This window comes from Panthera leo, chromosome D1, assembly GCF_018350215.1.
Source record: "Panthera leo isolate Ple1 chromosome D1, P.leo_Ple1_pat1.1, whole genome shotgun sequence".
Classification (NCBI taxonomy): Eukaryota; Metazoa; Chordata; class Mammalia; order Carnivora; family Felidae; genus Panthera; species Panthera leo.
Window position 1 is genome coordinate 39131566 of NC_056688.1, and position 26093 is coordinate 39157658.

The following is a 26093-nucleotide window of genomic DNA, read 5'->3' on the forward strand; positions in this document are numbered from 1 at the left end:
TTCTTAACAAAGTTTAGTTCATCAATGATTAATGATTACTGTGTGTGTGTCCCATTTAAGAAAAACATCCCCTATACTGAGATCATAATGAGATTCTTCTGTGTTACCTTCCAGAAAATTATCTGATTGACTTTCACATTTAACTCTCCAGTCCAGCTGGGAATTGATTTTTTATGTGTGGTGTGAGATAGGAATCATGTTTCATTCTGTTCCATATGGGGATGCACTTGCCCCAGTACCATTTGTTGAAATGACTGTTCTTTCTCCTGCCCTGCAGAACTATTTAGTCATTTATTGAGACTACTGTCTTGGCAATTCTTGGCCCTACAACTTTTCAGGTAAATTTTATATTTATATATATTGCTTGTGACCTAATACAAGGTTTTGGGTTTTTTTTTTTTAACTTTTTTAAGGTTTATTTATATTTGAGAGAGACAGAGCATGAGCGGGGGAAGGGCAGAAAGAGAGGGAGACACAGAATCTGAAGCAGGGTCCAGGCTCTGGGCTGTCAGCACAGAGCCCAATGTGGGGCTCAAACTCACAAACTGGGAGATCATGACCTGAGCTGAAGTCGGATGTTTAGCCGACTAAGCCACCCAGGTGCCCCCCTAATACAAGGTTTTAACAAAAATAACTGCCTAGTTTCGGGTTGGTTATAATTTTCAGCTGTTGTCCGTTGCATTTGATTTAATTTAAATATTGATTTCATTCTCAGGCTTCACTGGACATTTCCTTTGGCAGTCAAAGATAGTGATTCTGGTTGCCAGAGCTAAAGCTTGCTATTTGAGATTAGGAAGATATCCTGTCCTTGCTAGGATCTTTCTGTTTGTTTGTTTGTTTGTTTTATCTGAAATGTTATCCACTTCATTTACCTGGCTTAATGTTCCTTTGCCGTCTGTGACATTACTGAATCAATAGAGGGTAATAGTGTCTGTTAGACCCCTATTTCACACCCACCTTCCCTTCCTCCAACCTGTGTAAAGCATGTACTGTCTTTCCCTCCTGTCTTGAGCCCCTGCCTATGTTTATAAAGCAGGCAATCCAGGCTTTCCTCCAGCTCTGGTCCTCGCTGTCCAATCCCCTCTGTGTCTTCACCCACTAGTTCCTTCCAACTGCACTTTTAGCTCCCTATCACAGCCATCTCCTTGTATCTGCAGGGGTCCCTTCTCATCAAATGCAGCAGATGCTATGAAGAGACAGAGGAAAGGAGGAACACGAAAGTGAGAGCTGTGTATTGAGTTCCTTTCCAAGCCAGGCCCAGGTTTCGTGCATAGTATTAATTTCTCATAACAACGCTATAAAGCAGGCATTATTACCCTTTCATTATAGGTAAGAATAAAGGCTTAAGCACAAGGTCACACTTCTAATAAATGGTAGAGCTGAGATTTAAAGCTAATTCTATCTGAATCCAAATCTCATTCTTTCTACATGACCACACTGCCTCCCATAACTTATGAGGCATGTCCTGACTTAAAACTAAAATCATTAGCCTCAAACCCTGATGCATCTTTGGGCGTGGACTATACAAAAAAAAGAAGGGCGAAGTTCAAAGGAGAAACTGAGTTGGGTCTAAAGTTGGTGACTGTCCCAGGCAGGGTGAATAGCAGGAAGAGATCTTTCCCTTGGAAAGAAACATTTCAGATGGCTACAGGGATTCATATTAAACAATGAATAGTAAATAGGAATGACCTGTTGACCAAGTTCTTGTGAATATTGAAAGTATCAATAGCTCCCAGTTGGTTTAGGCTGTAATAGATGACAGGCTCAGAAGGGGCTTCCCCTGAGATTCTCAGGATTGTTTTAAGTTTTTTTTTTAATGTTTATTTATTTTTGAGACAGGGAGAGACAGAGCATGAATGGGGGAGGGTCAGAGAGAGAGGCAGACACAGAATCTGAAACAGGCTCCAGGCTCTGAGCTGTTAGCACAGAGCCCGACGCGGGGCTCGAACTCACGGACCGCGAGATCGTGACCTGAGCCGAAGTCGGACGCTTAACCGACTGAGCCACCCAGGCGCCCCTAATTTCTTAATTTTTTTTTTTACGTTTATCAGGATTGTTTTAGTAAGTTTCATGTATCTATCAGCTAAAAACCTGTTTAATAGTGATTTCCCATAGCAAGTGTTTCTATTTTTTGGTTTTTCCCCCAAATCATATTTATCAGTTCTTTCTTTTTTCTGATTATAAAAATACTCTGGGAAACCCAAAAAGTATTAAACAGCATAAAGAAAAAAAAAACCCAAATATGTATATATGTGTTAATATAGCTGTTTTTTTCTTTAAATAAATTCTTAATGTTAACTGGACATAGAGTGTGGTCATATTTAACGATTTGGAAAAAACTGACAAATTGTATTTTTTAATGGCCGAAGGACATGAATTTAAAAAAATGACAGACTAGAAATGCAAATAGGACTTTATTAAATTTTAAACGGCAGGTCATTTTTAACTGTCAAATAGAACTTTGTGCATTCCTTCAAGTGCTGGCCATGTATCAGACACCAAGCAACTGCCCCTCACCCCCCGCCCCCCAAACAATGAAAGAAAAAACACAATAGATATGGCCTCTTGGAACTTTTAGTCTGAAGGAAATACACCATTTATTGAACCCTTTTTGTGTGCCGGGAGTACACGAAGCACTTACAAACACTATTGCATCTATTCTCAAAACTCTATGAGGTGGGTATTTTTACCTACTGAATGAGGAAGCAGATGTTCAGAGACTGACTTGTATGAGTCACATGGCTATACAGGCTGTGGGTGGAAGTCCAACTGTGACTAATTCCAAAGATCTCACCATTAGCTCTGGGTGAAGGAATATTGGAAAGCCTAAAATCAATGGAGGAAACTTTTTTCAATATATTTCAAAAAACTAAATAAATGAGTCTGTATGGTTAGGGTGTAGTGAATGAGGTGCCCTCGTGTTGCTAGAGTATAAACGGATACATCCTTTCTGCAAAGCAATCTGGTAAAATATTAGAAGCCTTAAAGTATTTTCATCTTTACCTGGAATTCTATTGTTTTAACTCTACCCTAAGGAGAGAATCAGAAATGTGATTAAAGATTTATGTACAATTGGTGGAATATTTGATAAAAAATTGTGTGTGTGTGTGTATGTGTGTGTGTTTGTGTGTTGCAGATTAAGTGACAAAATCGTGGAATGTCTGGAATTTGCCTCATCATAAACTAGGAGAGGAAAAATCGATTGAAGCTGGATGATGGATACATGTAAGTTTATTCAACATACTTCCATTTAAAAAGGTCTTAAAATATGTAAAAAGATGATTCCATCAAGCAGTATTTATTATAGTGAAAAATCTGGTATTCCATGAGCTAAAATATGCCGCCATTAAAAGGATGTTTTTGAGAAAAATTTAGAACATGGAAACTGTTCTCAGAGTAATGTAAGCAGGATATAAAAGTAGTAAAACTTAATTACTATTATGTAGAAAGAGTTAAAGGGGACACACCAAAATGTTCATAGCAGGATTGTGGTGGTTTTTATTTTCTTGTTTATGTTCTTTATCATTGTTTTTTTTTTTTTGCAGATACCATTTATACTCAGAAAAAAAACTTACGGAAGACAACAGCCCCCCATCTATGACAGGTCCCTTATTATTGTCACTGTCAGAGGTGGGTCACTGGTCTGATCAGCCAACGGAACCAATGTGAGCCAGTAACAGTCATATATTAGGACATATATAGAGTCATATATTAGGACATCATTGGCAGAGAGGAAATCAAACTGTTAGCTTGGTAATTTATACCCTATACTTCTGCAGGGCACAACCAGTTGTGTTTTTGTGAGACACGTCCATTATCCAGTGATGAAAGTATGTGAAAACATGTATCCATCCATCATCCAGCTTCAATCCATTTTTCCTCTTCTAGTCTAGTTTATTTTGGGGCAAATTCCAGACATTGCATGATTTTATCACTTAATCTGGAAGACACACACACACACACACACAATTTTTTATCAAATTAACAGCTCTGCCTTAACTCTTCGGGTGTTTTGGAATTTTTTGTCTTTAAAAAACATTCTATTTTTGTTCTCACATATTCATGCATTTAGTAAGACCTGCTCTGTGCCAGGTACCATGCTAGGCTTGCTTTAAAAGATGAAAAGAACAGAATGCCTGCACTCAAAGAAGCTCAGTTTAATGAGAGAGGCCAACATAGATAGTTGTTATGTTGTATAAGAAGACTGTGGGTAGAGGTAAGCTCAGGATGGACCACCAAGCTCAAGCTGGGGGCCCACAGTCTTTCTGGAAGTCACCTGCTGCTAAGATCCTTTACTTAGCAGTTCACTTTCTAGGTATAGTATAAATGGTGTGGTCATCTTCCCCACACAATTTAAAGTAGATTTTATTATTCTGCCCTTAATTCCAGGCTTTTATGGTATCCTTAATGAGATTTTTTTTAAGTTAATTTGAGAGAGAATGTGTGCATGCTCACACATGAGTGGGGGAGGGGCAAAGACAAAGGGAGAGAGAGAGAATCCCAAGCAGGCTCTTTCCTGTCAGCACAGAGCCGGATGGGAGGCTGTAACCCCTAATACCAAGATCATGACCTGAGCCGAAATCAAGTCAGATGATCAACAAACTGAGCCACCCAGGCGCCCCATGATTTTTTAAATAGTTTTACTGGTTGGTCAAGATCTGACTTTTACATTCAGATCCTACTTGTTTACTTCACTGTGTACAGCTTTTCCTCAGAGAAATGTGATCATCATATTTCAAATACCACAGACTTCCTTGGTTCCATTGCCTGCAAGCTGAACTTTCAACTGTAATTGCTAGAATTTGTCATTATCATAGTACTAACTTTCTAAAATAGAAATCAGCAGAACATTAATATGAGAAAAAGACAACTTTTTTTTCTGGAGCTCAAAACTAATGGCCTCAAGGGGCAATTAAAAAAAAAACGTATTAAAGCACTTTTCAAGAGTGTAAGATCAATGATAGCTATTGCTTATATCTCATGAAAATGAGTTGCAGATCCAGTGATGCCTTCTAGAAATATAATTTTTACTTGGTATTGTTTATAAAAACAGGAAACATCATTCCTCCCCCTATAAGATGCAATATTAACCAAATGGCTTAAGTACCATGCTTAATTATCTTCTTCCACTTTCTGAGGATCTGATTTGAAACAAAGCACACAGCAGAAATAAAAGAGAAGTAGAAAAAATAGCTCGGTAGCAATTAAGAGCATTGAATTAGAGCTGGTCCTAGGAAATATGACTCAACCTGTAGGATTACAGAAAATCTTCAAACATTAATCCCATGGCTCCATCTACTAGAGGAATCCTATCCTCTCTTTGCCCCTTCAGAGATCTGATGAAGAAATATTCATTTCTTCACTGAAATCAAGTGGTTCATTAGCAACAGAGCCAGGAAATATTTTCACAGAAGGTAGGTTTTACCTTGAGTTTGGAAGGTGGAGGTTCAGGGGTGCCTGGGTGGCTCAGTCGGTTGAGCATCTGACTCGATTTCAGCTCAGGTCATGATCCCGGGGTCATGTGATCAAGCCCCACGATGGCCTCCGTGCTGAGCATGGAGCCTGCTTGTGATTCTCTCTCTCTCCCTCTGCTCCTCCCCTGAAAAAGAGGAACTCAGGGAAAGGAGTACTCAGAAAAATTAAGACTTGCTTCCTGGGTTGTCTGAATCCAGGTCCAATGTCTATTCAGACAACCCAGGAAGCAAGTCTTAATCTTTCTGAGTACTATACATATACACTACACTACACTATACTACACTATATATGTGTGTGTGTGTGTGTGTGTGTGTGTGTGTGTGTGTGTGTATACATATATATATATAGTGTGTGTGTGCTATATATATATATATATATATATATATGTGTGTGTGATATAGATATAGATATAGATATAGATATAGATATAGATATAGATACATAGATTTATCTACTACCATTTCCCCTGTCTGGGCACTGTGCAAGGTTCTAGAGGTAACGTTAGGAATAACATCATCCTGGCCTTGAAGAGCTGACAGTTTAGTGGGAAAGACAGATAAGTCACAAATAGTGGGGTACAACAAGGGAAGCACACGTCATTGGCATGGGTTACATGTTACAGGAGCACCTTTAAATGAGTCGATAGGGCAACGCTGCTGGTTCTGAGGTTGTGGCAGTCAGGGGGGTCAGTGAGTCTTCACAGGAGAGAGAACACTTCAACTAGGTCTTCAAGAATGAAGAGGAGTTTCTCTGGCTCTGGGATTCAGAGAGAGGATGACTGTAGACAGAAATAGCACCTTCGAATGCATAGCATCCTAAACGGGGTGGGCCGTGAGATGACCCCAAGATTCTGACTGTGGTGAACAAGTGAACAAGAAAAGGAGCAAGTGTAAGAGAGTGAGGGAAGAACAGGATATAATGAGTTTAGTTTGGAGCTTGTTGAATTTTAAGTGTGTGTGGGTATTCCAAGTAGAAATGTCCAGGCAGCAGTCGAATGTATAATTTTAATCTGGAGCTTTCAGGAGTGTTGGTAAGTAGAAATACAGATCTTGGAGTCACTTGTGAGTGATGGTGCAACCAGTGGAGATGGTTGAGGTCGCCCAGGGGGACATTTAATTCAAGAGGAGCAGATAATGGAAGATGGCACTCTGGAGCACCAACAGAGGCTAGCAGTTCTGTGGTGGTACAACTAATGCAACCACTTTTCTGCCTTATGGATTAAATGGGCTATTACAAGTTGGCCCAATACCCGCTCCACCATTTATAAAACTTCCCATGTAAAAGTGCAGAGTAAGTTCAAACAAGTTACAGAAGTATTTGGAGCCACAAACTGTAAGTTAGACTTCCTTTTACTTATCCTAAATGTATCATTTTAGCCTGTGGCTCCAAGGTACTGGAACTTGGAAACTGATTCCAAGTGTAACATGCCCACACACTGCGTTTCTATTGCATTGAGAATATCTTAAGCCATATTTTATATGTCAAGTCTACTTGATTCATTTCTTTTATATTTTAGAGAGAGAAAGAGAGCAGGATAGAGGGGCAGAGAGAGAGACAGGGAATCTTAAGCAAGCTCCACACTTAGTGTGGAGACCAGCTCGGGGCTCCATCTCGGGGCTCCTGGGATCACGACCGGAGCTGAAATCAAGAGTTGGACGCTCAACCAACTGAGCCACCCAGGAGCCCTTATTTGATTCATTTGTAACTAAAGTATGATGACATCCAACCTTGGCCATTAAAATAGATCAACTATGAGTGACTGTCGTTGCCTGGCAGGATGCTAATTGTTCTTTCTTCCCCTCTGCCACGATGATTGGCACCAGAGAAGATTTGTGGGTGTGGTGAGTTTTGAACTCAAGTAGGACCTTTTCAGGAACTAATATTGGTGTCAAAGGAGCAATTGCTTGCAGATGGAGTGAGGCTCTCAATTCTCTATTATTATTCTATAATTATATTATTATTCTATAATTCTTGGTCTTGTGAATACTTGTGAGGTGTCTTACTCTTTTCCTTTTGTTTCAAGTCCACTCGAAAGAGTTAAACTCTTCTCTGTTCCTCAGTATGTTTAATGCATGTGACTATAATTAGAGACAAAAATATAATTACTATTTGGCACATCCTGACTATGCATGGTATCCTTGGTTTTATTCAGAATGCACACAAGGAAGGAGCTGCCTTGTTCTGGAGGAGCAGCTTTGTGTCCTCCCAAATCTTCTTCGGAATAGCAATGGTAATGTTACAGGACCTTTAAGCCCTCTGAGGAAAGAACTTTAAAAAAAATTTTTCCAAACATCTATTTATTTTTGAGAGACAGAGCGAGACAGAGCATGAGTGGGGGAGGTGCAGAGAGACAGGGAGACACAGAATCCAAAGCTGACTCCAGGCTCTGACCTGTCAGCACAGAGCCCGACGTGGGGCTAGAACTCACAGACCGCGAGATCATGACCTGAGCTGAAGTTGGACGCTTGACTGACTGGGCCACCCAGGCACCCCTGAGGAAAGAACTTTTTTAAAACCTTAGTTTTGGTCTTGCTGTGGGGTGGATGGAGGGAGGTACTTATTTCATTAAGCACTGGCCTGTTCCTGTAGTTGAGGATAAACTGGGGACAGGAGAGCTGAATGCCTGGGGAAGAGGGAAATGAAGTGATCCTAGACTTTGTGCCTCACCTTGGATATTGTCAGTCCTCTCCACCCCTTCAAGGCACGCCAGTCCAACTGCCACCTCCCAGCACCATTATTTATTTGCCTACTTGACAGGCTGGAAGTGCACGAGAATCATCACACCCCTGGGAACAACTTCAACCAGTGATTGACAGGGGTTGGTGGGTAGATATCCAGCTCTTGTCCGTTGGTTGCATAGCTGACATGTCTTCCTGACGCTGGCTTTCCTGGCAGGATTACGTTCCCATCACTCGCTGGTAGCTGGCCTGACAATACTCTATTGGTCACCTTCCCGTGCTCGTCTCACTTTTCCACCCCACTCGTGGTGTTTGCCTTCACTTTCCAAATAAACCCTTGCACTGGAATCTATGTCTCAGGATGTGCTTCTGTGGAAAGCTAAGAACTAACATAGGTCATCTTGTCTTTCAGGGACAGGTTTCAGGCACCTGGCACAAATGCCCTTACGTCTCCAAGGCAGGCATCGGGAACAAGGAATCAAAGTGAAGGCATTAGTCACGTGCTCCAGATTGGCGTGCCTGTCACAGAGCACCAAGCAGGGGACTTGAAAGACTGTGCTTTGAAGGGCACTGCCTACCTTTGATTTCTTCCTCTGTGTTTGATGCTGCCTAGCCTTGTTCTGTTCTCTAAATTGCCGTCACGTTCCAGCCTTGCCTCCCTGAGATGGTGCCACATCATCTTAGTAGAACATCAAGTCCACCCAAGCTCTTGAGTTAATGCTTACAGACAGCCCCTTGGTTTCTTTTCTAGAGCTAACCACCTATTACTTCAGCTGCCTGGCACCCCTGTCCCTTCTCCTAGGACCAGTCACATAATCCCCTATTCCAACCACCTACCTCCGTGGGACCTGCCAGGTATCACTCTTCCCGAAGTCTTCCCAGACTCCCTCCCACCTCAGGAAGAGCACCTGTGTTTTACTATGGTGACACTTAAGCCATCTTCTAGCTGCTTATTAGTGGGAGAGCTTGAGCTGTGTCCCTGGAGTTTGAAGGGGTAAAGAAGCTGACATCTAACTTTCCTGGAAAATTCCAAAGTGAGAGGTGGCTGGTGGGAGGGGCCCATTCCCCAGGGTTTGGGTGGGACAGAGGAGCAGGCTTTCCCCTGGGCCAAGTGGACTTCTCAGAGGGTTATTTGATGGGAGTCCCCTTTGATGGAGTCCTTTGATGGGAGTCCCAGCCCAAAGGCACTGCTCACTCAGCTGGGGGAAATGACAGAATAAAGAGTCTACCGTTTACCATTTGAATGGGGGGGGGGGGGGGGCGAGGTCAGTTACAAGTAGTCAACCAATTACTGCATATCTAGCGCCGAGAGCAAGGTGGTGGGACATCCATACAGGGGTCTCCGAAAACCCCACGCGCGGGAAAAGGAAATCCTTTCACCGAGGCCAGAAAAGTTACGTAACTCGCCCAGGATTCCATAGCTAGGAAGTGACACAGCTGTGCTATGATCCCGATTCCACGGGAGGGGGTTAATGGGTGACCCGTCTGGGGTGACTAGGAGAGATTTCACAGTAGGAATGAAAACGGGTGGGCGAGAGATCAAGATTTCCTGTAAAGTAGGCAGAGAACAAAACGCGTGGATAATCTCCCTTACTACAGCTTCAAAACCTACTTATTATTCCTTTGATTCTCTGATCCTGGCAGAAGAGTGTCCTGCTTTGAAGGTTTTCTTTGGAAAACCAAGCCCCCCCCCCCTCCGCCCCACACTGTTTTAAGAACCTTAAGGAAACAAAACGTCCAGCAAGTCCGAAGTGGGGTCAGTGAGGGGGCTTGGAGAAACCCTAGTGACATCTATGGCATCGCTCGCCTGTGTCCCCAGCACTGCCGGACTGGGATCCACCGCAGGGCGGACGCTCTGACGGAAACAGGTGGAAGGCACCCGAGTCTCTGCACGGGGAGCAGCCTGGGGCCGGCAGACCCAGCTTGACCCCCTGCCGCGCCCCCCCCCGACCCCCCCACCCCCCCGCCGCGGGCGTCTTCCGCCCGCCCGCCTGCTCCCTTGGCCGTAACTAGGCTGAGGCGGGATGGAGGGGCGAGTGTGACTTAGGAAAAGCCCTGCGAACCGGGCGGAGTTTCGCTCCCGGCGTGGGAGCGGGCGGAGTGCGCGCGGCGGGGAAAGAGGCTCGGAAGCCGGGCGGAGTTGCATTCCCGGCGTGGGAGCGGGCGGGGTGGGGGGGCGCCGGCAAGCCAGCGGGCGAACGCGCGCCGGGGAGAGCGCCGTGGAAGCCCCGCGGAGTTGCGTTCCCGCAGAGGCGGCCGGCCGGGCGGAGCGGGCTCGCGTCACCGCAGCCGGAGCCGGAGCCGGAGCGGAAGCCCGAGCCCGAGCCGCCCGAGAGGCGGAGGCGCCCGCGCGCTCGCGGCCGGGTGGGCGCAGCGCCGGCGAAGTGCGGCCGGCGGCCCCGCGCCCTCCCCTCCGGGCGGGCGTGGGCGCGGGCGCGGCGCTGGGGCTGCTGCGGGATGGGCCCGCGCGGGGTGCTGCTCTGCCTGCTCCCGCTGGTGCGAGCCGCCGAGCGCCCCGAGGGCCGGGCCGACGAGCCGGGCCTGGAGGCGGCCCTGGCCGTGCCCAACGCCTCGCACTTCTTCTGGAGCAACTACACCTTCTCCGACTGGCAGAACTTTGTGGGCCGGAGGCGCTACGGGGCCGAGTCCCAGAACCCCACGGTGAAAGCCCTGCTCATCGTGGCTTACTCCTTCATCATCGTCTTCTCGCTCTTCGGCAACGTGCTGGTCTGTCATGTCATCTTCAAGAACCAGCGGATGCACTCGGCCACCAGCCTCTTCATCGTCAACCTGGCGGTCGCCGACATCATGATCACGCTGCTCAACACGCCCTTCACCTTGGTGAGGCCCCGGCTCCCGCCCGCCCGGCCGTGGCGGGCTCGGCTCTCCTTCCCCCAAGCCCTCCGCTCCCCTCCCGCCCCGCTGCCCCAGCCCCTCTCTTCGTCCGCGCTTCCTGGGTCCCGCTGGCTGGCTGCGCCTTTCCAGCTCCTTCCCCCTCTGCCCTCTCAGCTCCCCTCTCAACTCTCTCCACTTCGTAGACTTTCTGTCCCTCTCCGTTTTCTTTGTGTCTTCATCTTTTTCCCTCTCTGTGACTGTCGTTCTGTCTGTTCCTCCATCTGGGTCTCTACCCTCCCTTTTCCCTCCCTTGCTTCCGTCCTTCTTCCTTTTCTCGTTCTCTTCCCCTCTCGGTCTCTGTCTCATCACCTTCTGCAGCTGGGGGCCGTGGGGTCAATGACTGGAGTGTCTGTGCTCAGCCGGGAGCAAATGACCAGTGCACGTGGGCCTATTTGATCGTCAAGCAGTAAATCGAAGCTTCTGGAAACGTTGGCAGAGATTGTTAGGTCACCCCCCCACCCCCGAAATCCAGTGCATTAAATGCTCTCCCACACCCCCACCCTAGGAGACTGCTTTGTGCCACAGCCGATATGTCAGTTGCTAATTGTGCATGGAAACTTCAGTGCGTTTTCCTAGACCACTTATTTAAATTGTGTTTCTCTTTTGTGGTTTGACAGTGAGGCTGTGTAGGCAGTGTGTGTTGGGGAAGACATGGGAATGAGGTGGGCTTGGGGCCCAGGAATAGGCCGGGGGCAGGTGCCCATCATGGCAGATGTGGCTCCCGTCCCCAAGCCTTGGCTGCTCAGCGTTAGTGGTGTCATTTCTGCCCCTCTGTGTCTTGGGAGCCTGGTGCTCATGGGTGGTTTGGGACCGTGAGGGCGATGACTGAGCAATCTACTGACAGTTACCCCTTATGTTTCTGCAGCATGAGTGTTACATTTTTTCACCTTGTGGAATAACCTTACCGTTATTTGAGTTACTACCAAAACAGTATCTGTTCGTACCTTGCTCTGTGTCTCTGTCTCTCTCTCACACATATACACACACGCAACCAGAAATAATAGACAAGCCAGAAGAGGGTGAACTCCCACAAATCCATCCACCTGCATGCACGTCCTTCTAAACCTCACATTTTAAAACTGCGTTCTACCTTTGTCCTCACAAGAATATTACATTTTGCAGATGAGGAAACTAAGGCACACAGAGGTTCAATCCCTTGTCCAGGGTCACTTAGCTAGTAATTGGCCGAGCCACGATGAGAATTACTTTCCTGACTCAAGTCAGAGGTCTGTCCACTAAGCCACCTAGCGCTGGGGGTGGTGGGTGAGGAGGGCTTCTTGGACCATGCTAAGCTTCCACTATTCTGAAACATGGATTTTTCCTGCTCTCCTGCCAGTTTATATTCTCTAGCCAAGGACAAAAGGGCTTTCAAATACCAGGCCCCACCCTGCCAAGGTAACTGCCTCTTACCTTGAAGCATGAGATTGTGTATCTCTGGCTCTCCTTGGTTGCCCCTGCCCCCTTGGTTTCTATCCTGACCATCTGCAATGCTAGGGTTGGGCTGGGACACCCAGGATGAGAACTGGCCCCGGGGCATGGCCCCTGTGCTACTGCCCAGAGCAGTATGCACAGAAGAGGCTGGGGGATGGGAGAGAGACACCATGAACCCCAGGCTAGGCTGTGGCTGGGGCCTGACAAGTCCAGCCTTGGATGATCTCCTGCAAGAGAGGAGGATCAGGGTCCTGAGAACCCAGCACTCCTCTAAGATAATCCAAAGTGGCCTGGCCTTGAACCTGACCCGTGTAACTGCCCCAATCTGAATTCCTGTCAGAGCTCGCAAGGTGCTGGCAAGCAGGGAGAATGAAAGGGTTGAGGGGGAGGATCTCCTAAGCCCTCACACTCCTACTTAATGGCAGTGCACGTGGGCCTATTTGATAGTCAAGCAGTAAATCGAAGCTTCTGGAAATGTTGGCAGAGATCATTAGGTCACCCCCCACCCACGAAATCCAGTCCATTCAATGCCCCCCCCACCCCCACCCTAGGACGCTGCTTTGTGCCACAGCTGATGTATCAATTGCTAATTGACTAGGTAAGGCATCCTGCCTTCCAGCTAGTTGGTGACAGTATTCTTGCAACCTGGTTTCCTTTTCTGTTCACTTTACACACGACAGCGAGCATGAAGCCCAGCCCTGGTCATTGAGAGAAGAGCAAACAGGTACTTACAATTCCCATGGCAGAGACACGTATGGAGTGCTGTGGAGCCTGGAGGAGAGAATCATTTATTCTGTCCTGCCAGGGTCTCATGAGAGGGTCAAAGGAGACTGTGCAAAGAACGTGACATTTTAAAGGGCCTGGAAGAGCAGGAATTTCCCAGGTCAAGATGAACGCTCAGTGCAGACAGAGGGACCTGGAGAACAAAGGGCTTCAGAGTTCATGGTGTGTTGAGGGAATGTTGAGAGGCTTGATGTAGCTGCAGCAAGGAGGCAGGAAGCACGGTGGGAGGAATGGAGAGGAACAGGGGGTGGGGGGTGGGGACAAGTGCAGGTGGGCCAGAGAGGAAGGCTGGGGCCAGCTTGTGAATGGGCCTGGAGACTCCTAAGGCATCTGGCTCTGTCCTGAGGGCCAGGATGATTCTAAGCAGGAAGGTGACAGTCATCTGATTTTTGGTTAAGAAAAATCCCATCAGCAGAGTGAAGGCTGAATGACAAGTGGACAAGACCGGAGGGCAAGGGTAGCAGCTGGGAGGCTGTAAAGGTCCAGGTGAGAGACGAGGGCCACGACTTTGGGATGAGAGGGGCACCGGTTGACTTTGCAACGTACTGGATGTGGGAGGAACTAAGGATTTCTAGCTCTGTAATGTTCCCGGACTGCTCAGAAGCCCCGTGTGGCTGCCACCTGCCAGCCTCACAGAGAATGAAGCTGCTGTCCTAGCGACACAATCCGTGTCTCCCGACTCTCACCCTCCAGCCAAACCATCCCACTCCTCTTTCCTCAAATAGGTCCTGGGATTTCTGACTCAGCGCCAAGCCTTTGTTCTTACTGCCACAAGTACAAATGCCACGTATTCTTAAAGCTCGTCTCCGATGCCTCATGTGTCATAACGAGGGTAGTGGAGGGCGTATTTACTAGTGTTCGAGGCCCTGCCGCACCTACTTTACACGCGTCATCTCTCCTCTGATTTTCCTAACAACCATGTGAAGACCATTAGCCGCATTTTACAGATGGGGGCAGTGGTGCTTATGGAGCCCAAGGGCCTTGCCCCGGGTGACTCTGCTGGCCACCACTACATGATCTTCTTTCTGTCGGACTGACTTGCTCTAGATCTTTCTCTATCATTTTTCCCCTCTACCTCAGCCCGCTCCGTTCCCACCCTGCGGCCCCGAAGCCCTCTGTCTGGGCCTTCTGTGGGCACTGAATACTGTCTTTCTTGCATCCGGAGGTGCCTGGGTCCTCTACCCAGACCGGAAGCTCCTTGTTCAGAATCGGTGCTTGATGTTTCTTGGGCCTGGGCATCACTCACAGGAGCTGCCCAGGCACTGATTGAGTGGGCAAGTAGCCATGGATGATGTGGGGTGAGGCCTAGGGCTGCTCCGAGGGCCCCACGCTGTCCTGCAGCTTGCCGTTCTCCCGCTCTGCCCCACCCCCACCCCTCCAGGCCCCTCAGGCCCCTTCCCAGATGAAGTTGTAAGGCCTGCTTAGTCAACATTAGAGAGCACAGCCTACACGCTATGTTGTGATTTTTCACATGGGTCTCCCCCATTAGTCCGAACTCATGTGGACTGAGAATGGATTTTATTATTACCATAAAAATAGCTACTATTTATTTCTAAGAATATCTCTCTACCAATCTGCCAGACGTTGTGTTCCACCCTTTATAGATTTTTAAAACCTTAATCCATGTAATAAGCCTACAACGTAGAAGTTTTTAAGCCCCCCCCCCTTTTTTTTTTTTTTTACAAATGAGGAAACTGAGGTTCAGAGAGATTATACACACCTTGCCCAAGGTCATATAGCTTCAAACTGTTAGAGGTGGGAAGTCCAACTGCAAGGCCCACGTATTCCCACGCCCTCCTGGCACCTAACAAGGCTTGGCCCCGGCGGTATGATCAGGTTTTGTTGAATCGAATGATTGGAAATGAGTCAAGCTGGAGAAAGTCACGTGTGATGCACAATTTAGTAGTGTAGAATGGAAGAAGAGAGGAGCCGGAAGATGCCTCCCAAGGGATGCTCCTCAGAGGCCACGGATGGGGGTAGGGGTGTCAGGGTCAAGGCCCTGTTTGTCTTCTGACCTCTGTGGGCTGGTTTCCAGGTCCGCTTTGTGAACAGCACATGGGTGTTCGGGAAAGGCATGTGCCACGTCAGCCGCTTTGCCCAGTACTGCTCTCTGCACGTCTCAGCACTGACGTTGACGGCCATTGCTGTGGACCGCCACCAGGTGAGGGCACCTACCCCCAACACCCGGTCCTTCCCCCTCCGGCTTTGCTTTCCGGGGAGCTGCAGGGGCCCTCGAGACAGTATTTTAGCACAGTTTTCAATAAGTGTATCTGTCTTCTTATTGACTAATATGAGCACTTAGATTAGGCGCTTTAAAACGTTTGTGCTAAGTGCTACAAAAAGTTATTCCCAGTTTGTTGTTCTAACAAAGGCTCATCGCTTATATTTTGTGTCTCAGAAATTAACGAGCTTGTTTGGGGGTGGGGGAGAAAAGCCAACCCGAAAATCACAGTTGAAAAGAGATTGGCAAATGGTTGCAGGTCAGAGACGAGGGGGATGGAGCCCCCGGGGCCCAAGTTGTTGAGGAGGAAAACAAGCTAGGGTGCCATGTGGCAGGAGCAGGCAGCCACTGCCCTGCCCCACCAGAGGCACATGGTGGCTATGGTAAAGGAAATCAAAGAGGACTCTATCCTGGAAGAGGATGGCTCCCTGCCAAGCACCTTGCATGTGCTAACTCAGTAAATCCATGTTGTGTACTTAGGTCTATGCCGAATCAAGGAATGGAAGCTCAGAAGAGGGCATGGGTAGCCTTCCTGAGATCACATGCCTGGTGAATGATGAGGCCAGGATTAGCACTGAGGTCTGTCTGGCTTCATACCTCTGCCCTGATCATGAGGCCGCCCTACTCTGAGAAGGCTCAAGGTGGCCAATATCATAAGGGCCAGCAGGACAGAGAGAGGAAGAATTTATTCTGAGTAGCTGCAAGAGGTGCAAAGGAGAGGAGGCCTCAAAGATGCAGACTCAAAGGTGCAGCTCAGTAGGAGAAAGAATTTTCTAGCAGAACGAAGCTGCCGGGGTGGGGGTGGGGGGGGGGCGGGTAGTGAGTTTCATTTCCCCAGCCATTTTTAAGCAAGGTCTGGATGACACTTGATAGAGATGTTTTAGAGGACGTTCGTTATCTGGTAGGGAATTGGATTTGGCAAACTTTGAGATCTCTTTAGCCCCGAAATTCCATCATTTTGGCATTTATATTGCAGATACTCTGGGCAAAGTCTGAAAAGGCTGCATGCTAATGTTTTCTGCCTTTTCTTAACCTTCTCCCCTAATTCAACAAGAGGGACTCTGGATTACTTCCACCTGGCCGATGCTTACCCCCACTTAACACAGCCTCACCGACAGTTGCCCCTTGGGCCAAAGGTGGGTCTGAGGAACAAGGGGGTTAAGTCTTGCCAACACTGATCACGTTGCTGTGACATAAACCCCAACATGGGGCCTTTTCCCAAAGCAGTGAAATCTTTGAGCGATGTCTGGGGCCTCTGACCCAGGCTTTCACTTTCTTCAGCAACCCGAACAACGAGGGAGTCTGAGGGGCAAATATGGCAAAATCCAGAAGGGGGCTGTGCTGAGCAGCTTCTAAAGCCTAGTCACTTCCTCTCATAAAATCTTGAAAGAACCTGGAGACAAAATTTGGGAGGACACAGCCAGAATGTCCACTGTGTCCTGGGATGACATCCTTAGGTGATGGCAGCTCTTGAGGACCTCTCTCCCTGACCCTGGATTCACCTGTCTCAGAATGCCTTTTTCAAGAAATAATGATCCTAATCTTAACATGAGGATGCCGTTGAGTTCCCAAATCTTTATTTAAACCTTTTAGCAGAATGGATTGTCCAACTGTAGTAATTCCAAAATGGTTTTCAGCTCAAAGCCTGTAACACAGACTTTACTATAAGCGGTGGGAAAGCTGGACCCCACAAGTTAGAAATAGCTTTTGTAAACAGTGTTGCGAACCCCCACATAAATGTCAGTGCAACTTCCCATGACAAATAGAGACTCCTCTCCAGGCTTGTCACCCCAGATCCTCTCAGAGCCCTCCATAACCCAAGGGGTCTAGAATCATGGCGGAATGAGATCGGATCCCAAGGTGGAAGCTGATTGTGGCTTGTTCCTCTGCTGGCCTTGTGGGTGTCATGGGAGCAGACCTCCTGCTTCACCCCTTCCCCATCCCCTCACTGCACTCTGGTTCTGCTACATATGACCTGTAAGAGGCATCTGAGCCATCTGGAGTCTCTGAGTCCAGACGATACCTTCTTTTTGCTTCTGGGGGTGGACTGTGGGGTGGTGCAGCCCAGGGGCTTAACACTGAATGAAGGGGTGCTTGTTTATAAATAGGACCTACCTGCCTTAGTGTGGCACGTGAGCTCCGTCATTGAGATTTGATCTGCTTCCAGACTTCTTCAGCCAGTGATGCACAGTTTGCTTGTTTTCCAGGTCATTATGCATCCATTAAAACCCCGGATCTCAATCACAAAAGGTGTCATCTACGTCACGGTCATCTGGACCATGGCTACGTTCTTTTCACTCCCACACGCCATCTGCCAGAAATTATTTACCTTCAAGTACAGGTGAGTTGGCTAGTCGGGAGCAGCTTGGGGACTCAGAGGGCCCTGACAGAGGGAAGTCTGAGCCCCCTCTGAGTCTGAGTGACCGGTATCTGCTGCACCCAGCACTTCTGTCTCCCATTGTCTTGCTTCCAAGTCTGGGGCCTATCTGTGGCATTTGTTCTGCTTTTCCTCACCTTTTCTTCTCAGCAACTTTAGCTCCCTCCTTATTCTCCACCCAGCTTGTCTGCGAGGTCAGGGCAGGAGCCAACAGCTTCTTTCGCTGGGGACAGGTACTCACACAGACTGAGAATCAAAGTCACCCAGGCCTCGTTTAAAATGGCAACGTTTACATTCTCTCGCACAACGTATAAATAAAGCATGCGTGTGTCTGTGTGTCTGAGGCAGGATGCTCTATCTCCTACCTCCCGTTCAGGTTTCTTTGTCCTGTGCTGTCGCAGAACAAGAATTTCCTGGTGTCCCTAGCACCTGACCTACTGTCTCCATATAACAGCCCCTCAATACATAATTACTGAATGGATGAACGAATGAGCAAGCTTAGAGTGATTTTCATCAGTCTGTACTTGTTTTAGAGGAGGTTCCTTAGAAATAGACCCTGAGATACAGATCGTGCTTGGGATTTTTAAAGGAAGTGCCCCCGGGAGTGATGGATAAGGGAGTGAGCAGGCAGGATAGCAAGAGACCAAGGGAGGGTGCAATGTTGGCATTGGAGGGATGTCAGGAGAAGCTACAGGCAGCAGCATAGGGGGCTCTAGAGCAAAGATAACACAGAGTTTGTTCAGCCTCGAGGCCAGGACGCTGGGCTGTCATATTCCGGGCTCCCTGCAGAAATCGAAAACTCCCAGCCACCTCTGGGTCTTAGTGGATCTGTAGGAAATGACTTTAGTGGTCCTACGGTAGTGCTAGGTCCCTACAATATCACAGGTGCCAGCTGCTTCTTGTGGGTTGGCCGGGAGCTAGCATCCTGGCGCTCCAGACCAGTAGCCACGTGTGTCCTGCAATAATTCTGTGCTGCTCCGCCTGAAACATACACTTCAAAACACACATGCCTATGACATAAGCAGAGTCGGGAGAACAAGCTCTGAAGGCTGATTACAACTACATTTGACCCCGAGCAATGCTAGTTTGGACTGTGTGGGTCCACTTCTGTGTGGATTTTTTCGATTAATATGGTACACTACCGTAAGTGTATTTTCTCTTCCTTGTGATTTTAATAGCATTTTCTTTTCCTTAGCTTACTTTCTTGTAAGAACACAGTGTATCATACACCTACAGAATGTGTATTAATCAACTGTTCATGTTATCGATATGACTTCCATCAATAGTAGGCTATTAGTAGTTAGATTTGGGGGTAGTCAAAAGTCATGCATGGGTTTTCAACGGCACAGGGGTCGGTGCCCCTAACCTCCATGTTGCTCAAGGGTCGACTGTAATTTACAAAGGCTTCTCCCTCCCCAAATTCTACGATAGCGGAACGAATCGCATACCCAAATCTCCTAGCACTCAGACCCCCATCTGCCTTCACATATGGGGAGCTATTTTTTTTTTTCTGCTAATGAAAGCAAAGAGAATTCTCTTTCTTTCAGTAGTGATGGCCATCAGCACATATAACAAGTGCACAAGCGACATAATGCGCTGAAGAAACAGCCATTTTGAGTTGCTGCCTAGACATTTTAACAGTATGACAACCCTTGTTCACACCCGCAGTCTGGGCATTTAGATTGGGACTCAAGGTTACGATTCCATCACAAGTTCCTGCCTTGCTTTTCCAGGTCACCATTTTTTTTTTTTAACATGTATTTTTGAGAGAGCACGAGCAGGGGAGGGGCAGAGAGAGAGAGGGAGACACAGAATCGGAAGCGGGCTCCAGGCTCCAAGCTGTCAGCACAGAGCCCGACTTGGGGTTTGAACTCACAGAGATCATGACCTGAGCCAAAGTCAGACACCTAACTGACTGAGCCACCCAGGTGCCCCTGGGTCACGTTTTAAAATGACCACTCAGAGGGGCACCTGGGTGGCTCAGCCAGTTGAGCATCCAACTCTTGATTTTGGCTCGGGTCATGATCCCAGTTCTGCATCGGGCTCTGCACTGAGTGTGGAGCCTGCTTAAGAGTCTCTCTCTCTCTCCCTCTGCCCCTCTCCCCTGCTCACACTTTCTCTCTCTCTCTCAAAAAATAAACTAACCACTCCGGGTTGAGGCTGTGAAAAATTGGTGACTGTGCCTCAACCACCCTATAAGTAATGGGTGCTTATAACCCTGCTCTCTATCTCCTGCTTGCTCATGACCTGGGACAGAGGACTGCCCTTCCCCTCAGCTCCTGGCGTCTCCATGCTGGGATTTGTAAGTAATATATCCTTTACTTCCTTCGTGTGAGTGTATTCAAACTGTGCCTTCAATCAAAATGGCCCTAAGGTTTTCACTTCCCCAAAGTGGGAGCTTGGACACCAAGGGTGGTACTGGCCAGCCCTGTGTGGGTGATTTGTGCCCCCTCTTTCAGGGGGTCGTAGTCTGCAGAGTCTCAACACATCAGCTCTAGGGTTTCTGCAAGGAGGACTGGGTACATTCCATGGAAAATAGATACTTGTTACACGATTGGCTGAAGGTGTGTTCGTTCAGGCTTTGCCGCTCACATTCCCAAGATCCATCTTTTCTTTGCCCCATTCCTTAGTTCCCCTCTGGAATGGAGGAATTCCAACGTTTCCTGAGCACATTGTGCTCTCAGGATGAGTTAGTTCTAAGACTAGGAATGCCAGTGTTGTATTCATTCATTGAATAGATATTTACTGGGTCTCTGTTACAGGCTAGGAATTATATAAGCTTAAGACAACACACAGAGAGCAGGTGTTTTCCTTGTCTCTATTAAACCCCCAATCTAGTGGGAGAGCCAGAATCTTGTGATGAGGCCTTTCCACACTAATGGCACACCCTTCCTCTCTCTTCCTCTCTCTCTGCCTCCCTCTGTCTCTATCTCTGTTTCTCTGTCTCCCTCTCTCCCCTGTCACCAGCGAGGACGTTGTCCGCTCCCTGTGCCTGCCAGACTTCCCTGAGCCAGCTGACCTCTTCTGGAAGTATCTGGACTTGGCCACCTTCATCCTGCTTTATATCCTACCCCTCCTCATCATCTCCGTGGCCTATGCCCGCGTGGCCAAGAAGCTGTGGATGTGCAACACGATCGGCGATGTGACCACGGAGCAGTACCTGGCCCTGCGGCGGAAGAAGAAGAAGACCATGAAGATGCTGATGTTGGTGGTGGTCCTCTTTGCCCTCTGCTGGTTCCCCCTCAACTGCTATGTCCTCCTCCTGTCCAGCAAGGTCATCCACACCAACAACGCCCTCTACTTCGCCTTCCACTGGTTTGCCATGAGCAGCACTTGCTACAACCCCTTCATCTACTGCTGGCTCAACGAGAACTTCAGGGTTGAGCTGAAGGCATTACTGAGCATGTGCCAAAGGCTGCCCAAGCCCCAGGAGGAAAGGCCACCCTCCCCAGTCCCTTCCTTCAGGGTGGCTTGGACAGAGAAGAGCAGTGGCCGGAGGGCTCCGCTAGCCAACAACCTCCTGCCCTCCTCCCAACTGCAGTCTGGGAAGACAGACCTGTCTTCTGTGGAGCCCATCGTGGCAGTGAGTTAGGGGAGAGTGAGAAGAGGCAGAGGGCGAGCTCTCTCTCCAACTAAGGCTGGGAAAGGGCCTGAGGATAGAGACTGGAAAAGAAGCCTGTCCTCTCACCCATGGCCCTCACAGTGCTAAAAACAAGGTCCTACAGAAGCCATGGGAGTCTTCATTTCCCAGGAAGCTCTGTCTAGCCTTCTACCCCATTTGGTGTGAAAACTAAAAGGCAACACCCAATTAGACATGTGTTTGTGAATTCCTGTCCAAGAAATGCTGCAAAGCATATCACCTGGGTTCCCTGAGCCAGAGAACCCAGGGAAGCTGCAGCCCACATGAGGGCTGAGTCAGCTGCCTGACAATACTCCCTACCATGGAACATCTGCAAAGGACACCTGAGTCATACTTGGGGTGTGGCTGACCCAGATGCACAGAACTCTGCTTGAAAAAGGTTCATGCCAGCAAAAGGTGAGTGAGCCAGAGATGCCACATTTTTTTGCCTCACTTCCCAAAGTCCTGGGCCAGAATGAATCACAGCCGTGTGGTGGCTGGCTTGGATACATGACAAGACAGGGCCAATTAAGTCCCTGAAAGCAAAGAGAAATTACTGAGTTCTCTTAAAGAATTATTATTATAAAACTTCGGAAAATTTAGAAAAGCACAAAGAAGAAAACAAAAATCACCCCGTTCTCCCACCAACTGTGATGAGTTTTGTTAACGTGCTGTGGATTCACTTGCAACTTTTTTCCTTTGTGTGTCTGTGCGCATGTGTGTGTGCATGTGTGTGCATGCGCTTTTCATTCCGTTCTGAATTACACTTTTCCATGTAGAGATAAGCAAGAAACAGGGCATAGCAGGGAACTCGTGAGCCCCTCTCCCAGGAACAGTGTCCACGGGAAGAGTTGGAAGAAGAGGTGGGAGAGGAACACAAGGAGAAGGCTGTCAAAGCCAACAGACTGCTGTCATCCTGTACCCAGCGGTGGGAAAGACCCAGATGAAGTATCTCTTCTCAGATGGCGGCCATCGTGATGAGCCAGGGAACAAAACTCATCCAAGGAGGCATAATTCCTTCTCCTTTGCACTCACATAGAACAAGAGGTGGTAAAAACACTGCCCTGCTTTTACAGGAGATGATGGAGCAGTCTTTCCAACATGCCAGAAATAATCGTACTTAGACACTTCATCCTTGCAAGCTGTCTAGACAGGCCACTTCTCTGTGTTGTCTAAATAATAAGGCTTCTTCACGCCAGTTCCTTGAAGACAACTCACTTGTCAACATCACCCTAGTGGCTCACGTGTCACTTACAGAAACCTACGACATTGTGATGGTCTTTAAGGACTCAACATGCCAGGGAAATAGCATTCCAGAGACTGTTTTCATCATCGTTCATCTGGTCTTGAGTGACTCACTAGGTCACCCAGGAGACAAAGGCAGAATAGTGCTTAATTCACCCACCCTAAGTAATTGCCATTCTCACACTGGTTTTAGGTTCCTTTCTAACACCAGATAGACTTGAAAGCAGACATGGATATGCAGCTGAGTAGAAAACTGAGGTTTGGGGAGAAGGGCTTTATCCAAGGTTTACTTAGATCTCTTGGCTGTTAATTGAAATTGAACTCAGTCTTATCATCTGCTTTCCTATAATGAGACATGGGGGTTCATTATACTAGTCTATTTATGAGAATGTTTGAAGTGTTTGACTTCCATGGGACAGAGAGGCTTCTAAGTCTGTATGGATCCCAAGATGGATTTTTCAGGCCAAATGGCTCCCATGCCTGTGCCTCCTGTCTCTGTGGTGTCCAGAAGTAGCTAATCGTTTCATCCTAATGCTGCCATAGAAATTCTTTGAACTAGAAAGAGAATAGGTAGCAAGACTACAGATAGTTGGTCCTGCTCTGGAATCATGGGGAGAGCTTTGCTTTGCTCCTCTCTGAGGGAATCTAGAAATACTGCCGGGACACCTGGGTGGCTCCATCAGTTAAGCATCTGACTTCGGCTCAGGTCATGATCTCACAGTTCGTGGGTTCGAGCCCCGCGTCGGGCTCTGTGCTGACAGCTCAGAGCCTGGAACCTGCTTCGGATTCTGTGTCTCCCTCTCTCTCTGCCTGCCCTCCCCCCCCCCCCCCCGCTCACACTCTGTCTCTCTCTGTCTCTCAAAAATAAATAAATGTAAAAAAAAATTTTAGAAATACTGCCAAGTCAGAGAAGGCCCTTCCCTGGAGGAAGACTCACAGATGGCCCATAGATCCGGGTCTCCTGTCAGTACCTTGTCTTCCCCATTCCCCTTGTTCCCTGTGTGCCTCAGAGCAAACAGCAATTTGTATTTGTGACTGTGAAATTTGTAGGACTTGAGCCTTTCCAGTGTGCCGTAATGAGTACTTTATTGTAATTGCTCCGCTCTCAATAAAATATATTTGGGGTGCATGGACTATGTTTCTTGGACTTCTGATTAAACTACAGCTGGTAACCTTTAAAATGGGGATCTGTGCAAATTACGAAGAAAGCGTGAAGATCATCTGCCCACATCCCTGCATTTCACAACTGAGGAAGTGCCACCATGCTTTGGCTAGGGTAAATAGCCAGCTGAAAACCTCTCATCTTGGTCTAGAGCTTCTTCCAGTGAGCTGGCAGCCACGTCGCCTCTTTTGTGATTGTGAATCTGTGCTGAGAACTTAGGACTCCACCTGTGAGTCCTTGGTGATTCGGGAGGAGGCAAAGCTGCCACTGGAGACTGGGGATCGGCCCCCCCACTCGCACTGTGCCGTGGGTGCCGCATTTTTGTGTTTACCAGGATTTCTGCCCCATTGGTTCCGGGGTTCCCCTGTCCTCCAGATAAGCTGGGTAGGAAGCTTTGTGGCATACATAAATACTCTGATGCCATCAAGAGGCCAGGAAATCGGTTTCACATAATTTCACAGAAGGTTGTATATAGGGGTAATTTACCGAGCCTAGGGGAAGATTTGGAAGAACAATGAAAGGCGTAGGAGAAAGAGAAGGGAAGTAAAATTTGCTGACCCCTAATATGTGAGATACTATGCTAAATGCGTCTCAGCTCATGATCTCATTCAACCTCACAGCAATTCTCCAAGGTGGGCATTATCATTTCCGTATTACGGTTAAGGAAACTTGGCTTCCAGCGAAGGGTCACACAGCAAAATTTAGGAAATTCTACCTTCTTGGAAGTTAAATTCTGAGAAGGCATGTAAAAAAGAATCTTAATTTATTTTTAATTCAAGGTTCTACAAATTTCCTTGATTGTGAGACACTTTTTGGGGGTAAAACCTGTTAGCCATCCTAAAAATCAGTGCTTGAGTTTTGCTTTGGGAAATGCTTGACTACTAGGTGGACCCCAAGGCCCTTGCAGCTTCATGGCCAACGAGTCCATGGTTCTGGTACAGGCAGGATCTTATGCTGCCTTGAGGACTCAATTCTGGTTAGACACATCTTACAAACGAACTGTAAGTGACTTCCAGATTGCTGGTGCCCTGCTTGACCAACCATAATAGGTTGTCAAGGCAAATAGCTGTCTCATAGCCAGCCCAGGCCTCAGGGTCCTCAGACTGAACAGGGAGAGCTCAGCTAAACCCTTACTGCTCCAAACTGGTATGATGTGCCTCTAGGGCTTCTATGCTGCTGACCAAGCTCTAGGCTTTAGGGTAATGGGAGGCATGCAAGAGTGTCTGGGGTCAGGGGCAAATCTGGAAGGTGGCAAGGGAACATTGACTGGGGAAACAAGCTTGCCTTTGAGTGTAGCCTACAGGCAGGTGGCAGAAGATGCTCATAGTGCTGTGAGATCAGGTCATTAGCATCTTGTTTTGACATCTCTGTGTACCCGCCCTTGCCCCACTATTCTCTCTCATTTCAAGGAGTAGTGCAAGAAGGAACAAATAAGAGGAGTTAAGATGGAGAGGCAGTATAGTGGACCTGAGCTTGTCTCATCCCTGAAACCCAGCGAGATCAGCGTCAAACCATTTTGAACACCTAGGAAATTGACCTGAAGATTAAAGCAACAATCTGCATAACTTGAGCCCCAGAACTTGGCAGGTATGCAGTGTGGAGAGGTGAACTGGGGAGAGGAAAGCCATGGTGCTGCAGAGGGTAGAGAGCTGTTTTTGTGGAGAGAGGACAGAGAGAGAAAGAGAAAGGGGGAGAGTTCAGTGCATTGGGATTATGCAAGAAAAGCACTCCCCCTGAAAGCAGCTGGAGAGAAAGAGAGAAAGAGTGAAAACACTCACAAGAGACTGGACAAGAAATCTGTTCCCCAAAACTACTGACAGGGAGAAAGGAGAGAGTTTCAATACCACCAGGATCCTCTAAACAGCGGAACTCAGTGCCTGGAGGTGTTCTGGTGAAGAAGCGGGGCAAATCCCCAGTAGCAGGCGGTAGGGTCCAAGGAGTCCATGTGCCACACAGGAAGAAGCCGTTCCCCTGCTTGGAGTGCATTTGGTAGAGGCCCTATGGCCTTCTCGCAGGCAAAGGTCCCAGGGGACCCCGGAGAGCATCTACGTTTGTTGGTATTGGGACAAAGACGCCAGAGTGCAGGGAAATCTGGCACCAGCCATGTGTTGTGGTTTGCCATAACCTCTGACCCTCTGCTGCTGTGAGATTGCACGAATGTTTTCTGGGGCAAGCCGGCACCTGTCCATTGCTCAGTGAGACCCTCC

At 47.9% G+C, this 26093-nt stretch overlaps 1 protein-coding gene and 1 long non-coding RNA gene across 2 annotated transcripts; both read left to right on the forward strand.

The window, feature by feature from the left end:
- The first annotated feature begins 625 nt into the window (after positions 1 to 625).
- On the forward strand, positions 626 to 3930 carry LOC122200542. The gene is made up of 3 exons (XR_006193846.1): positions 626 to 1329; positions 3137 to 3225; positions 3546 to 3930. It is a non-coding gene; the product is annotated as an uncharacterized LOC122200542 (long non-coding RNA).
- A 6680-nt stretch (positions 3931 to 10610) lies between these two features.
- Positions 10611 to 23443, forward strand: GPR83 (G protein-coupled receptor 83). The gene is made up of 4 exons (XM_042905696.1): positions 10611 to 10994; positions 15298 to 15423; positions 17691 to 17824; positions 20828 to 23443. Exons 1-4 carry the CDS (start codon positions 10611 to 10613, stop codon positions 21450 to 21452), a joined length of 1269 nt encoding a protein of 422 aa, XP_042761630.1. The 3' UTR covers positions 21453 to 23443.
- Positions 23444 to 26093: the final 2650 nt, after the last annotated feature.

What these genes read in the sequence shown, in the direction of transcription:
- GPR83 (XM_042905696.1), top strand. Translation starts at nt 10,611, where the DNA reads ATGGGCCCGCGCGGGGTGCTGCTCTGCCTGCTCCCGCTGGTGCGAGCC. An exon ending in TCAACACGCCCTTCACCTTG is followed by an intron (nt 10,995 to 15,297) that starts GTGAGGCCCCGG and finishes GCTGGTTTCCAG; the next exon opens with GTCCGCTTTGTGAACAGCAC. An exon ending in TTGCTGTGGACCGCCACCAG is followed by an intron (nt 15,424 to 17,690) that starts GTGAGGGCACCT and finishes CTTGTTTTCCAG; the next exon opens with GTCATTATGCATCCATTAAA.